This window comes from Pseudopipra pipra, chromosome 6 (genome assembly GCF_036250125.1).
Source record: "Pseudopipra pipra isolate bDixPip1 chromosome 6, bDixPip1.hap1, whole genome shotgun sequence".
NCBI classification, from domain to species: domain Eukaryota; kingdom Metazoa; phylum Chordata; class Aves; order Passeriformes; family Pipridae; genus Pseudopipra; species Pseudopipra pipra.
Genome location: NC_087554.1, coordinates 6448236 through 6465285, shown reverse-complemented (window position 1 = coordinate 6465285; position 17050 = coordinate 6448236). Strand labels below are relative to the sequence as shown.

At 39.6% G+C, this 17050-nt stretch overlaps 1 protein-coding gene across 7 annotated transcripts in view; it reads right to left on the bottom strand.

Moving 5' to 3' along the window:
* Positions 1-1732: 1732 nt before the first annotated feature.
* ANO5 (anoctamin 5) overlaps positions 1733-17050 on the bottom strand; it is a 55114-nt gene continuing 39796 nt past the window's right edge. For 6 of the 7 annotated variants that reach the window (XM_064657181.1, XM_064657183.1, XM_064657185.1 and 3 more), the window contains 9 exons: positions 14444-14518; positions 13829-14051; positions 11351-11520; positions 10649-10746; positions 10120-10250; positions 8316-8521; positions 7354-7535; positions 6214-6319; positions 4828-5410 (listed from right to left, as the gene is read on the bottom strand). In XM_064657181.1, coding sequence (XP_064513251.1) covers positions 5189-5410; positions 6214-6319; positions 7354-7535; positions 8316-8521; positions 10120-10250; positions 10649-10746; positions 11351-11520; positions 13829-14051; positions 14444-14518 — 1413 coding nt within the window. In that variant the 3' untranslated portion in view covers positions 4828-5188. Of the gene's footprint in view, positions 5411-6213; positions 6320-7353; positions 7536-8315; positions 8522-10119; positions 10251-10648; positions 10747-11350; positions 11521-13828; positions 14052-14443; positions 14519-17050 lie in introns of all 7 variants that reach the window. The other variant, XM_064657186.1, reaches the window with a different exon arrangement.

Sequence of the window (17050 nt, the reverse complement as noted above, 5' to 3'; positions counted from 1 at the left end):
ATTTAATTTAGCTATTCCTTTTTAAGGACGCCAAGCCAAGAGTTGGTGTGACCACCCTTAGCAAGGAAGAAGGCAAGAAATAATAGCTGTGGCTTAATGAGGTTACACAGCAATTCAGGTATTCTGGAAATCATTTTGTTATCCTTCATATGGTAATGATTATCCTTTTTTTCCCCCTTTACCTCTTTCTATTTAGGGAAGGGAGGATTTTTAAATAAGTCCTTTGTGAGGGCTCCCTTTGCCCTCTCTTGGTACAATCTCTTTGCCACACCAGATGTCAGGGAACCCCCGACCCCTCCCTTGTGTCTCTCAGCAGTGGATCCTAAACATTTAAGACAATGTTTTCAGGGCAAGATTTTATTTATTTCAGATCCTACACATCTCAAACAAATTGCAGACTTCAGATGCCAGGATACTGTTTCTTCCACATATTGCTGTTCTTTCCCACTGATCCACTAGTGAGTGGGCTACATATTTTTCTGCTCCTGTAAGACAACGTGTTTTACACCATTTCAGATGCAAATGCTGAAAAAATGCCTTCTATTTCAGTGCTCCCCACCATTTTTTGCACAGAATAAACATGGTCCTATTTTTAGAAAGATCCTTTTAATCTGGGTGGATGAATTAGATGCCTTGCCCATTTTTCTGATTCAAAAAGTACAACCGCTGAATTTTGGTGCATCTCTTATTTACTGCACAAGACAAATGAAGGAATTATGACTTTTGATGGGTAGCTACAATTTCCAATCATGGAGAGAGCCAGGTATGTTCTAAAATTTGTGACTGTCTCACAAGCTGCCATGCTACTCTTTTTTAATAAAATATAATGGGTTTTGGATGATACTCTACCCCCAATTAAACCTTAAATTACCCATTTACTACAGGCCTCAGTGGTGGCAAGGTTTAACCTCCAAAGAACAAAGCTTGAATGCACCTGAGAACTCCCAACATAACACATAAATATCCCCTATATCCTGCACAGCAACAGCACTTTCCTTCATCCTTTCTTCCTCCGCCTTTCTCTTTCCTTTGCTATCACCTTCTCCATTTTAACGCTCTAGTTTTCCTTTTGATAGCTAATTAAGTACCTTATCTCACCTCAGTAACAAGTACACCACAATACATAATACCTTGCTTATTTTGGCATTTTCCCCCTTTCTTTTTTAATAGAGAAGATTCTTTTATTCATCTCACACCATTCTTTAATTTGATTACTGCTCTTGCATGTCTATTAATTTTAATCATTTCAAGGTTACAAAGGAAATGACCCACCAGGTGTGGCAGGTGACTCTGTTCCCAGAGTTCTGATACTGTGGTACAACAGGAGAGGTGACGTGCTGGTGCCAGAAATGAGGTTTAAGGAAAATATGTAGAGTAAGACTTCACCAGTTGCTTGGGAAAGCTTCAGCTCTGCTACGTCTTCCAGTGTATGTGCTCAAGGCTATTTAAAGTGCATGTATGTGAACCACTTGTGCTGCGTGTGAAAACTGCATGTGGCACTGAGAACTTGAGAAGTCACCTCAGGTCCTGGCACTGCAAGAATAAAAACTGTGCTCAGAGAGTGCAGGTAAAAGCAGCCTGGCTGAAAATGGATCTGTATTAATGTACCATACATGAGCTGCAGGAATCTGTATAAATACACTTCTCCAAGAGGCTCTCTAGGCATTTTGACTTTCAATAGTTCAGCTTCACTCAGAATTCGTGGAATTTGCACAAACAAGTTGACAGCACATTAAAAATAGACACAGCTTTATTGGCCAGATTTAAATCTTATTAAATGTGCATATTAAATGTTAGCTGAATGCAATGTTTAAAAAATTTATTCCAACATTAGTGTATCATATATATCAGCAACATACTTAGCAGACAAAAATGCCACTCGGATTACACGACAGTACAAGTCAAACAAGCAGTACATGTAAAAAGTCAGCAGTACAGTTAGAAAGTCCATCTATTTTCACTCCATTCTGTTGCCTCAAACTGACAGTATTGCATAAAAAAGTAAAAGCATAATAAGAACATTTTCTATAAAAAAATAGTATAGTGTCTCATAGTAGCACTCTTCTTTTGCAGTCCTTTGCTTAGAACATACCACACTAAGTCTTTCCCAGGGAAAAAATGCTAAATTTTAATTGAAAAAAAAAATAAATCCCTGATTGTATTACACCTGGAAGGCAATTTCTGGGTTTCTAACTAATTCTAATGAGGCAATCTATTGTTGCTTAAATTACAGTAGTTCCAACACAGAACTCTCTTTATTTTGGTTAAAGAACACTTTTAGGTACCGAAACACATCAAAATGAAATATTCCAATAGTAAGAATCAGCACATCTCCAAACTGATCAGGCCATTTTTCTGACTTCTGTCACTTTTTCAAGAGCTTCAGCAAATGTATGTGAACCATTATAAACCTAACCATACTGATATCTTTAGTTAGAATACTGCTTAATGACAGGTAAAGGCAAAGTATTATGTAAAGGCTTTTTTGTTATGTGATGTTAGCTCTTAATATGACAATGAATTTTCTTTTCAACAGTTTCTGTATATGAAAAAGTAATACCATGAAGCATCTGACATATTTTTAAGATATATATATATATATATATTTCTTTTTAAATAAGTTGATCCCAGATTTTGTCCACTTTCTATAATATGACACAACATATGCAAAACATCTGTTTGTATTGTATTACATAGCAAGTGGTCTGAAAAAGATAAGTTTGAAAGAATCATGGAGTAGGAGTCAAAACATAATTCAGATTCAGGGTCTGCATGCAGGGCTTCTGCATATCAGTGCTGTGTCCCAAAGGTATTTTGCTTTTAAATAGCATTGTTCATTCACAACACACCTCTTTTGCTGACATCTTTTCAAGTGTAGTATATTAGGACACTTTATTACCTGAAGAAACTAATGTTCCATAAGCAGAAACAGTGCATTTAATGCTGAATTTCCAGATTTGTTTGCAGCTTCAATCAGATTGTACGTTTTGCATAGAAATATCCTTTAGCATCTCATCACCCTTCTGTTTGAAGCAACTGTTTGCATTGCTAACAGTAGCAAAACCATGACATCTAAATTAAGCAGTTTAATTAACAGTATATGTGCAGGAAGCAGCACAGTGCTTTCCTTGTGCAAATTGTGGTGTTGGATATGTAATTATGGTGAATGATACTCTTCTTTGGTTTACACACTAAGCAGCAGAGCTAATTTATTTACACATGCATTCCTCTAATAAATCCACTACAAAGATATCTGAGTATTCAAGAACATGGGTCAGTTCATGATGAACATGAATTGCCAACGTGCTTGATTGCTCAAGCAAACTTAGAGAACGAAGGTGAATAACTTACAGGAACGAGAAATGTACATCTGCATCATCTCCTTGACTGGCAGCCAAACCATGGGATGTTTGCTCGAGGTAGGCACTTAATGTTAAACCTTGAACAGCTCCACTCAGGACATTGATTTAAAACTGTTACAACATTAAGGTTACTCACCAAGAACTCCAAGGTTTGCTAAAACAACATACCTTAAGCTGTGGTAGTAGTAAACAGTACAGGATTCGGCTGATGTGGAATACAAACCTCAATTTTTTGTGTGTATACTTGCGAGGAAGTATAACTTTCAAAGTGCAAATAGAGTAAAATTTTCTTATCTTGTCTAGCTTGTGTACTTCAGCATGAGAGAACTCAGCTACGTGTTACTTTAACCAAGCCATCTAGGCCTGAAGTGCTCTCTGGAACAGTTCACATGGCACTGAAGCAGGAGTGTGCCAAGGCAGGTGTGGTTTGGCTAACACGGAACAGCTCTGTCTGCAGGTTCACAGGTGCCTGCAAAGCACACTTTGGAAATAGGCACTGCCCAACAGAGATAATTTTCACACCTTTTGCCAGATGCAAAGAAACAAGGCACTAAGCATGGAAGCGTTGATATGTTTTAAATATACAGCAAAATCATAAAAATGCCTAAAATGCTTCAAATTAGAAAATGAGGGCACATTCATAAACAGCTGGAAGCTACTTTGCACAAGTAGTTATTATACATTTATAAATTCAGTAACTTTGTAGAAAAGCCCCATAACAAAACAGAAAAAAATACCCTTCTTAAAGATTAAAAATAAAAAAAAAAAAAACAAAACAAAACAAAAAGAAAAGAACAACCCCAAAACCCCAAGCTCCTATGTATAAGGACAATAACAGCACAAGCATTGATTATCCAGCCTGCTTAAAATCCTTTGGATGGAAGTCCAAGAACAAACCATCCAGCCAGATCAATTAGTGTGGTGGCCCAGCTCCCAGCCCACTGCCCTGTGCAGTCACACTCCACAGTAGGCACCGAGTACAGACACACAGTTTTAGCCCTTTGCTGGCATTCACAGAGAATCCAAACAAATAAATAAATAAAGGAGCAGCTTTGGCCAAAACTGTCAAACGTAATCTTCCAAAAACGGCAGGTTTTGAGACTGAGAAATAAAATAACTGTACTTGTCCAAACTGGACACATATTTTCAAAAGCCTCTGCAGTTAGATGATTCCACAATATCGACATTTAAAGAGCAAACTCTTTGGCAAATTATATCTTTATAAAAATAAATTATGGCTTTTTGTTTACTTCACTAGTATGTATTAACTGAATTCTATGCCTATAAATAATTCCAAGTGGAATTAAGCCAATATAAATTTAAAAAAATCAATTCCTTCTACAAAACATATAGAAGTTCAAAGCTGCAAACCAATGTTTCATAAGACATAGTGGATATAATAAAAAAAAGCCCCAAATCCTAACCCTTGTATCAGGAGTGTTCTCCTATTTAAATGATCTCATTCAGCTGGGATATAGCCTGGAACTTTGCAGTTAGCAACAGGGGGAGGGCTTGGTGGTAATGACCTTATCATACCCTGTGAGCCCTTTGAGGGTAACAGTCCCTATACCAGGAGTCCAAATTCTAGGAGTACAAGATTACAGTTATTAGTCAAAGTCACGGGTAAATAAAAACCAGTGCTGAAGTCAAACAGTTGATTTTCCTAAACCTTGAAAGCTCAGTAAAACTTTTAAAGAAAAGTCTAAAGTCTTTGGACTGAAAGTGAAGGATTGAACTCTCCTATAGCTTTCAACATGACGCATACTGAGCAAACCACAGACAAAAAAAGCTAAAATGAGCTAAATCCCAAACAGTTGGTTTCATGGCTACATTGCTCTGGATAACTCCATTCTCCCTTCCGTGGCGATGAATTCTTTCTCTGTGGCTCGTTTATCACCTTGACACAGTCTCTCCTTCAGTTTTTCAAGTTCATACTCATGTAGGATTTTTTGTGTTAAATACTTTTCACGTTTTATCTTGGCTTTCACATCTGCAGGGACATCAGGAATCATCCACGCTACAAAGAATTTGACGCTGAATACAACATGCTAAAAAAAAAAAAAAAGTAACAACTCATTACCAAATGAAACACCTTTTGTTTTATCTAACACCAAAAAGGTCACTTTCTCTTCACAAAGAGAATACATTTCATTTGGCTGTCCTGGAACACTATATAATACCAAGCTAACGTGTATCTAAAATGTGCATGAAGATTAAAACACATCCTTTTATGCAGAAATTTTAATTCCCAACCATTAATGGGAAATTAGCAAACCCAAGAGGGAAGTGTCAGGGTCTGTATCTCAACTCTGGCTTTCTAAGTCCCCTGTGTGGTTTGTTAGACAGTTCACACAGCAGTGTTGATAACGTTCAGCTACTGAGAGCTGATAAAGCACAGCAGGAAAAGGGGTGAGAAGAGCACTTTAACTACTCCCTTTCCCTTCATAACTTGCTCAACAGTGGCTTAACACTGAAGTGCCAGTTACCCAAACTATTGATTTAGCTATTTTTAGCCAATATACATCACTACAAAATACTTTGTGAAAGTGAGACAAGTGCTAGTCCTGGTGGTTCACATTTCTTCCACCTGTATAAAGACCTTTTTTATTTTGCTGGTGATTTTGATTAACATTAGCAGTCTCCTCGGGTGTTTTCACTGCTCCTAGTCTGAGGTTAACTTGCTGAAGTTGAAAGGCCCAATAATAGTAATCATTTAGGACATGAGTACTTGGTATTACTTTGAGAAGAAATTATTTCATAATCCCAGTAATCCTATTTTCTGTAACATTATTAACTATCTAGAGAATCTATAAGGTACCAATTTCTGAAGGAAATTTTGCAGGCAACTTACCTCCATGATAATTATAAAGGCCAGTTTTGCAGCAAGAATGTGCCAGAACTGCATACTGTGTAAGTATTTCCTCTCATGATCTGGAGGATATCGATAGTCTCTGTACCTGTTGGAATGACAGACATGCAAAGGTGGAATGTCACAGTCAGCCTGGGACAGACTACAAGCTTAGTGACACTTACAAGCAAATACAGCTGTCACTTAAGGAACCTTTTCTTGTTTTAAATGGTCTGTTTCTTTTTGCAGAAAAAGGTTGCCTCTCAATTTGTTTCTATCTTTTGTTTGCCTAAACACCCTCACATTCACAGCAACAGAGCAGAGATGAGGATGTGGATGTGTGAGACCCGGTACATGGGTTACTTGTTTTTCAGACAGTGATCAAATAAAACAGGACAGTGATGGGATGTATCACATGGTAATGGACATGTATAACTGCGACAGGCTGTGGACTGGACAGAAGCAGGGTTTCATGGAAGGACAGTTCTGAGTAAGTGTTCTACACCATCACACAAATGTAGCTGCTTCTGAAAGTGCTGAGGTGGTTGGTTTGGGGTTTTTCAGTTTGAGATTTTTTATCACCCAGTCAATACTTTTCTTTTACCATGGACTTCTCCAAAGCTCTTCCATGATTATTCTAGAATCTCCAGTGCTTCTCGTATCGAGAAGGGACTGTTTTTAAAATGAAAGCAGGACATGTCTGATCATTGGTGTTATCGAGCAAAATAAGGATTGACTTAAAAGACCATATCTTGTTTTCCACTTTGGAATTTAAAAATCTCCTTTATGCTGCTTCCTTGTCCACTGATGCAGCCTGGAAACCTTTAAAAATATAGGCTGAAGTTTGATACCTTAGGGACATAAATCTCCATCACTCAAAAATCAACAGTTTAATTAAGTAAACAAAAAAAAGCAGGAAGTACGCTAGCAGTGAGACTCTCAGCAGTGATTTTTTTTGAGGTGATGTTTTTTGTTACTGGCTTGAGCTCTTACTACCTCAAGCACTACCTTGTTCATAGCCTAAATATTACCTCTCACACTTTAGAATGATCAGAATGACATAATTTAATTTCTAATGGACTACTCAGATTTGCTCTGATTTTTTATGCTGTATTCTAAACAAAGCAATAAAATATCACCAACCTGCAGATGACAAAGTTTTCTGGATTCTCTTTAGGTTTGTTTCTGTCAGGAAAATCTGAGATTAGAAACACTGACAGACTGTTGTTTATGTATCCAGACATAGGTGAGTCTTCATTTTCATAATAAGCATAGTAGTAAACTAAACGAGGGATCATATCTGATGTGAATGCCACAATAAATGCCTGAAAAGAAATTGGAAAAAGAAATTAAGAAAGCGGCACAAAAAACTTGTGAGCAGATTCATAAAGGGGTTGTAGTTCTGTCACCCTGGCATTACCCTGAATATTTTAAGGAAGGGTAAGAAGCACAATTAGGGCACTTGGTAAGAGATGCTGAGTGCAGCTTCAGCACATTTTTACTTGAAACCTGAGAGACTGAAAGGGCAGAGGGGTCTTGCTACTTAGGCAATACCTGCAAGTGGGTTTGTTGCCTAAAACACACTAGAAAGAGGCATTTCTTTTGCTCAGCAGTCTCTTTACAGTATGCTTTAGATGAAACACTGGCACAGCATTTAGTTTCCAATTTGTGAAGAGGAGCCACTGCTCCCACAGGGGCATCCAGAAGCACCCGAATGAGCAGAATTCCCACAGAACAGGCCTCATAGTGACCAGGACAAAAATGCATCTCACCCACAGAATTCATCCACCTTTCCTGTCCCCCATAGTCCCCTCTGGGCAATCAGCGTGGTTCATCAGACTAAGCCTCTGACTGGCCTATGCCATTCCAAAAGGCTGGAAAACACAGACAACTGAATGAAAGATCATGGTCCAAGGAAATGTGAACTGGGAGCTGCCCGTTGTCCACACAAGGAGAAGCCAAACCACCCAAATGGTTTGATGATATTTCTGTAGGGCAACATGACAGTGCTGATGAAGGAGAAAAAGCATCAGCTGATTTTTAATTCTTCACATTTTGAGTACACGGAAGAATCAGTGTTGATGTAGCACAGTTAACATACTTACATTAGTGACAACAGACAGGATGGCCATTCCATTCAGGATTTCCTGCCAGACTCCTATGCTGTGTGCTTTTGCAGCCACAGGTCTCCTGTACTGGGTGGTTAATTTCCAAGAGTCTACTCGAATCTCCAGGATATTGTTCATCAGAGCAAGAAGGGGAGCCAGGGGAAAGGATGCCACGAAGAGAGTAATGAATCCAAACTGAATGACTGCAAGGGAGAAAAGGAAAGTGCCAAAATCTGCCCCTACAAAAGGGGCACCTCACCTCAGGGTGACGAGGGACCGCCACTCACAGACAAATGGCAAACTTCTGCCAGGCTGCACAACAAATCATGTGCAGTCCTGGCCTGAGCCAAGTGACAACCAGCCCCAGCCCCAAGCCTTCTGCAGTCTCTTCAGGCTGCCATTCAGCAGCAGCCACAGGAACAGGCATTTGGGTCCTGTGAAATGCTGCTGCCAGCAGTGCTGGGTACCAATTCTTCCATAGTGCTGCAGTTCTTGCATGAGTGGTGTGTAACTGTTGGGCAACTGGGATGAACTTATACATCAAATTTCTCAATTATGAGAGACCAACAAGGTAGTCTTCTTCTCCTGCAGTTTGTACAGAGCAATCCTGTTCTCCTTTTACTTATTAACTATACTCCTAACTGGAAAAGAGGAAATACTTTTAGTTTTATCATAACTTTACCTCCACCTATTGGTACTGATTTAGTCAAAACTTTCATACCAATTCTGTATGCAATAGTTCCACTGGAGAGTTTTAACATTAGTTTAAGAACTGCAAACAAAATACACAAATGATCCTTTCGGATATTACCAAAATTAAATATCTTAGTGCAGAGCCAATAGTACCATTATATTTCAAAAACAGGAAATAGAATATTTTTTATGGTTTAGGAAGTGGATAAAAATAAATTCCCATACACCAGTCATCAGCTCTTCCATGATTTCAGTGATGAGTTTATCACCTTGGACAAGCAACAAAATTCCTATTAGCTTAGCAGCCCCAGGACAACAGTGGAGCACACTGGTTCAGTTGATTCTGGAAGAGCAAGGGCATGGCTGACAACACTGACTGTTCTGAGTGTATTAATTTCACAAGATCACAGCCTTGTATGAAATTAATTGTTAAGTGACAACAATAACACTAAACATCTCTAGAATATTTATTTCTGTAGAAATCAAATAATACAAAGGTCCACTTTTCAACAAAATGTGTCCTCATAATAGACAAATATTAATTTTTTTAAAGTGCCTTTTAGATTTGGCTTGGCTTCAGTTTTCTCAGGTTTAGTAACCTGATGTTATATGCTGACGTGTTCCCCTCACCTTTGGGAAGCACTGCTCCATCACCCAGGCTCCCTCTGCTGGACTGCAGGGAAGCACTGATCAGTGCAAACCTAAAGCTGAAGGGATTCTCCCTGAGCCAGTTCACAGATCTCATGTCTGCAGTACCCATCCCTACAGCATATCTGGCACTCATCCCATACTTAAAATTTCCACTACATCAGCTAAGAGTATGCTTTGGAACAAGAACAGAACAGACACGGAGGCAGCTGGCTGCACTGAGAACAATGTTCCCTGTTCAAATGAGAAAAACAAACAGTCTTTGCAGTGTTTCTGTGAAATTCCCTGCAGTTCAAGATGCAAAGACAGCTTTTTTTTTTAATCAGGCTGACCTATTTAATGATTTCCAGCAGTTAAGCAGATGAATCAACCCATAACAATGAATTGAGAAGCTCTTTTTTTGAAAGTGTCAGTACAAGGTGTCTTGTCCTCAATTCCAAATGTGTAATTTTAAACTTACCCATTTCTAAATATTCATAGAACAGGCCTAAGGCTCCAAATGTCTGCAGATCATGGTCTTGCTCCCAGCGACTGTATAAATTTTCAGGATTATTTCTGGCTTTCCGACGACCCCACCAGTTACAAATCCAGCTGCATATGCAGAGAAAAGTTAACAATGAGTGAGGCAGATCAGATTAGCTCAGTTGGTTAGAGCATGGGGCTAATAACACTGAGTTTGTGGGTTTGATCCCTGTATGGGCCATTCACTCAAGAGCTGGGCATCGATGATCCATGTGGGTCCCTTCCAGCTCAGAATATTCTGTGAAATCTGTGAAGTCTTCCCTTTCTCTAAGCAAGCAATGTGCTTTTACAAGCATAGCTTTCACAGGAATAGGCCAAAAGCCTCTATGAAATTAGTCTACTTGTCAGAATCTGTGCCTGATTTACAGAATTCTTAGTTTCTTCATATGGCAATACTTGTTATCACTCCTTCCAAGAACTTCCTCTGGCTATATAAGATGAGCATCTCAGTGGAAGAGAGAACTTACGGTACAAAGGCCTCTTGGATATTCCCCCAGATCTGTTTGCCAGCCATGACTATGGTGAGCTGTGTCGTCAGTTCTATCAAGCAGCCCGCAGGGTCACACTGGGGGAGACAACCCAGGGGTTAATGGACACCAATAATGGGCATTACCCAGACAAACCATATTCTGCTACTGCATAAATGAATGAAAGGAGTTCTCAAACTTGTTAGGACAACACTTAATTTCCAGCTGGGCTGCCAGCTGAGCTACCCTCCCAGGAAGGCTGTTACAGAAGGGCTTTCAGCGCTCAAAGCGTGTGACAACACACCCACCAAAACACAACCACCATTTGAAGACAGAGTAATTCAGAGATGCTTCAGCAGCAGAATCTGCGTGTGGTCCCCACCCCTCAGCCCCAGCAAGGTGAATCTGTGGCTCTCAGTGAGCTCTCAGCACCAGACTTTTTTTTTTAAGAGCTAAGGTGAGAGACCTACTGATATTTCAGGAGAACTGGGGCCGAGGAAAGCTTTTTGATTTTTCACTCTTGTGACTGACAGATTTTCACAGCTTGTGTTTCCCTGACAGCAGGAAGAGTCCTTGGAAGCCCCACCATCAGCCTCAGGATGGCCAGCTGAGGTCCAACTCAGTTCAGACCAACCCTGCAGTTGGAAATTTATGATTGCATGGGTTGAAGGGAACAATCCACCTTAATCAAGGAAGTCTTACCTCTTCATTTCTCCAGCGATTAAACATGTATGTGTAGGCACCTGGGTAACCAACAAACTTCCCTTTGAAGAAGGCCACGTAAAAGCAGGATGAATAGTAGTTGACAAACTGGAACAAAAACATTTTCATAGTGAGCCTGTTCTCATACTCCATATGAGTTCTGGGGATCTCTGTGAAACCAGAAAACAGTAATGTTATTCTCCTTTATTTCCTTTAAAAGGATACAGATTCATAAATATTCATAATGCACTAGTGATGTGAAAGGAAAAAAAAAAAAAGGAAAAGAAAAACACCTACAAATATTTCATCAGATGAAGTTCCTGCTCTCAGACACTCTACCCTTAATTTACAGTGCAATGTTTGGAGCAAGCAGGTAAAGGAAATTCATATTTTAAATTTTTATAAGCTTTAATTTCCACTTCTTTGTACTGTCCACTAGCACTTGTCCCTTCCCAAATATTACACTATTTTAGGAGATCCAACATGAATTTCAAACAGTAACTACCAGGGTCTCCTGCAGGATGAGAATTTCACTGTTAGCAACACACATGATTATTTTTTTCTTTGTAGTAGAGAAGTATGTTACAGTATTTTTTTTTTCCAAAATGCTGTATGTAACACTGAAATCAGCAGAAATTGGATGTGCCTCTGAAAGATGAGTCTCATAATGGGGGGAAGAACAGGGAAGGGTACAAGCATCTTGATGGTATCGAACATCACCAAGCTTAGGATTTTACTGCCCCTTGCTGCTCATTGTCCATCACATTTATATTTTTAAAGGTAGCAGGAAGCCCTAAGCACATTGCTGTTAAATGTTCAGTTAAATGATAACATATAACCAATTCAAGTTGGGAAATAGGGGAAGAAAATACACTACAAGCATTCAAATCCCTCTGAATTGGTCAGGACCTGGCAGACATGTTGAACTCACCTGCCTTATGGTAGTTATTTTCCATATCTGAATAAACTGATGGTTGCAAGCTTGGTGTAGGTTTGTATGCCAGGGAACCTGGCATGGGAGTGTGTGGCAGAGGAGGCAGCACCTCAGGGGAGGTAGTGTGCCTAGGCTGCAGCTCCTTAAGATATTTGTATTTTCACTGAGCTGTTCAAATTATTGATATCAGGCATACAAAACGTTCAGAGCACCAGGGGCAGGTTGTACCTGCATGTCCGAACACCAAATCTGGCCTAACCTTTTCAAGAGTTGCTGAGTGAAGAAGGTCTGCCCAGAGGAGGGCAGCAGCCCCGCACAAGTGAACTGCTATTTTCCCCCTGTAACCCAGGACCACAGCTAGTGCTGGCACTCAAGAAACTAATCTTCCACACTTGCAACCAGCAAAATAACACTGCTGAGCCTTCATGCCTATAATTCTTGCACCTCAGGAAAGAAAGATAAAAAAATTATGATTTTCCCTTTGTTTCTGTGTTTGCTATGGGCAATTTTATTTATTACTTGTTCTGTTTCTGCTTGGTCTAATTTGGCCAAGTGAGATAAGCAATACAGATCACAGAGACAAGAGATGGTCCATGATAAATCAAAAGAAACCAAATGAAACATCCCTTTAAGTTTCTACAAGAAACACCTTTCAATTCTTAATTCCACTTGCAAGACCTCATTAAAAAAAAATAATCACCCAACTGTTTTTATGACAGCTGTACAAACTACAAGCACCTAGTATTTTCAGCTCTCCCCCCCAGGCTGAATATTCTGCATTTTTTTTCTTTCTATAAAACATCTGCAGGGACTTGTACATCTAAATCATTAAGGACAAATGAAATCAAATAAAATAGGTAAGGAGGGCTTCTAGGGAAGGGTATTCCCAGCATGCAAGCAAAAGTCAAATATAAAATCCGCTACAGAAGCAGTTGATCCTTCTGGGCCTGCCTGCCTGCAGGCTCCTCCAGCTCTGCAGGACATGCTACCAATGGCTACAGCCACAATCTTAGGCACAGCTCCTCATCCTGCTCAGCCGCTGCCTTCCACCTGTGTAACTCCAAATCTGAACAGACAGAGCTAAGGGAAACAGCACTCAGGAAAATATGACAAATGTACTGTCCTATCCTATCCCCCACCCTCCTTTCTTTCCCCCCAGTCATGATTATTTAGTCTTTTTTCCTTGTAAAGATGGCTGTGATCTGTTTTTAGAAATATATCTACAGGATTTATAATTGAAATACCACTGGATCAAGACAGTCTGAGATTGCTTTGGTGACTAATACAATACAAGATAATTATGTTCAGATCTGTGATTGTCTCTGTGGACTAGTTTTAATATAAGCAAACATTATACGAAGAGAAACCAGGTTATGAGAACCACTGAGATGGAGGGAAAATGTTCTGTGTGGCTGTGGATACACCTAAGTCATTGCTGCAAGCTCCTTCTAGCTACAATGCTCCCACTGTGCCTGAGCTGAGAACAATGATGGGTTCTACCTTCAATGATTCCCTCAGTTTTGTCTTCAAGTACCTCTGCTTACCCATATCAGTAATCCAGATGGCTATTCTCTCATAGAAGAAGTTCAGGATCATGATGATGACAAAATTGAGGCACGAGGCTGTGACTGAGGTCGCCAGCTGAGGGGTCAGCAACCCGCTGATGGGCTGCAAGGTCTGGGTGTTCTCCATGAGGCTGGCGAAGGCCGCGTACACCGCCAGGCGATACACGATCACGGCGATCATGCTGGCTATGATCAGAGACACCTGGGAGAGGGACAGAGAGCTCAAATACACCTGCAGCTTACCACAGCTGTATGCACAGAACTCTGGGAATAAGATGCACACCATTGCACTTTACATTTTTCAAATCGTATGCTTCGAGGGTATGAGTTCAGCGGCGCTGAAATGCAAAGTGCACAAGCAAAATCCTTTGTTGTGTTAGGCACGTTAAGCCCGACGAAATTATTTTGTAGGTACATTAAACCCAACGAAATTGTTTTGTCAGCACAGGAAAAGCAGACAAATTAATACTGATATTTGAAAAAAAAAATGCAGAAGAACACGGACTCATAGAAATGGAGGTGGAAGGGACAAGTTAGATTAAACTGTCAGCAACTCTGACATATGTTAAAGCAACAATTCAAAAAGATGCTCACCCAGAACAACACTGTAGTTCCTGAGATGCAGAACCGCACAGCCTGGCTAGTTAAAGGCAAATAAGGCTCCATCTCCTGAAACAGTCAAGTAGAAGACAGTTCATCTTATTTCAACATCTTATTCGAACATCAAGCATTACACAGAGCTCTGATCAGCTGTGTGAAAGTGCCCACATCCAAGGAAAACCACTCAGAACCCCCCTCACTCTCAAAAATGGCAGACAGGACATGATTTTGAATGTGTTGGGGCAGGGGGCAAAAAGATTAGGACAGAAGTGGCCATAAAACTGCTAAAAGTAAAGACAGTACCTGGAAAGAATGGTTAAACCTTTGCAAAATCAATCAGCAGCTGAAGGAATAAGACCAGCTTCATGAACTATCACTGTAAGGCTAGGTCAGTCATACAGCTTTGAGTCCAAAACTCAGCTCAAGGTTTGTAAAGTCTTCATGCTGAGGATTCTTAAAATTGTCATTTGTATGTGCCAGTCAGAGAGTGGTTCCCTCCACTCCTTCAGTTTTATTGTTTTTCTGGTTGAAGAATTGCCTACGAATGCAGCTGCCAAGCTCTGCTACAGCACCAGGCAACCAGGTCTTACCCATGCCAGTATCCCCATATAACACATGTGTAAAGTTTTTGCTATTCTAATTCCTAAAATATCAAACTACATGTGTTATGAAACGATCATTTAAGAACTAATGCCAGTGGAAGAAGATTTTAGTAAAAAAAATAACCTGAATTTGATAAATCTTTGGGACAAGGCACTGTGGAAAGCTCACCCTCCTCTTAAGCAAAGTGGCATCAAGTGTTACAGACAAGCATCATGGTAATAGTTAAAGGCTCCATTAATAGAACTTTAGGAAACAGTTGAAGATAAGACACAAGCATCCATACTGGGTGACTTTACACAGGCTCATAACATTTTATACCTATTTTGTGTTAATAAAAAATACATATATTCTATACTAAGAGCAAATATTTCACATACTCTAGGCTATTCAACAAGTTTTATACTGTAGAAATGTAATGTAGGCAGTAATGTGCAACGAGAGAGCCTAAGTTCGAATCGAATGCTTCATTATTTATGTCAATTAGAATTCTCTTGCAATCAGTAAAAACAGATCTTAGCTGTGATCTAGTTAGATAGTTTAGCATCATAAACAAACAAGCTGTTAATCAAAGCCTCCAGATGGGCAATTTTGGTTTCGGCGCACCTAGAACTTTGAATCACGGACAGGACTAATGAGGAAGTAATTTTCTGAGTGAAGCAAAGCCAGTTGTGGGACACAATAAAGTCATTGCCCCACATCCACAAAATCATATCAGTCTGCAGAATGAACTTGAAGGCACTGCCATTCCATGTGCTCAGTATTGCACATGTTCTAATGAAAGGAAATTACACCACAGAGTGGCAACCTTGTGCAAGCTACCCTATTACTGGGTACTGATAAGGATCACTGCTAAACCCTGCTGCAAAAAAGCTTCTGAAAAACCAACAAGACAATAAATTGATGTGTCACAGAATAAGGCTTGTATAGCCATTGAATTTTTATGGTAATCGTTAATGCATACTTAGAAAGCACAGAGCAGAGCAGTATCTCACTCTGAGATCAGAAAAATATATTACAGTCCATTTCTATTTCATAAATAAAGTTAACCCCCCCCAACTAAGGGATCTGGATGAATCTAGAAAACCAGCAACTAACACACAACAGGCAGGCACGTGTTTTCAATTAGTAGAACTAATAAAGAATTGATGTACCTGTAGCTGTTTTCCTGAGCATGCAATGAACACCCTCAGCAGAGTTATGCTTAAAATCATGGTGCACAGTTATCAAAGAGCTCTGTGCAGTGTGTGCACTGTGCTAGTTACAAGTACAACAGCAGAATTAATGCTGCACATGTGGAAGGGGAAAAACTCTCTCTCACGAGAAATAAGATTAGTGTATGTATTTCCTCATAATTAAGGAGAGAAACCCTGAAAGACAGGGCTATTGTTTATATGACAATGATTCGTCCCATGTTCTGGCGAAGCTTCGATTTCTTTTCTGAAGACTTTGTTATTTAAGTATACTTAGGACTAGTGCCAATAAGCTATTTACATGCAATTCTACAAAAGATGATTTTAAAATACATCGAATTGAGGTGGTAGGTGTCGTATTGAAATGCAACCAGCTGATCCCTACATTTGTCAAATACTCCTACCTAAATTAAATATAAATTAAAACAATTACAGAATCACAGAATCAACTAGGTTGGAAAAGCCCTCTGAGGTCATTCAACCTATGACCCAACACCACTTTGTCTACAAGATCATGACAGTGCCACATCCAGTCTCTTCTTAAATACCTCCAGGGACAGTGACTCCACCACCTCCCTGGGCAGCACATTCCAATGTCTGATCACTCACTCTGTAAAGAATTTCTTTCTAATGTCCAACCTAAACCTCCCCTGGCACAGCTTAAGACTGTGAAGTAAGTATTTATATATAAGTTTAATAGTAGTGTGTTAAATAGTGTCATTAATCATATCTCAATTAGATTTCAGAGACAGGAGTTCAGCAATCTTCATCTCTCCAGTGTTCCCCAAACAAAGCAGTTATATATCAG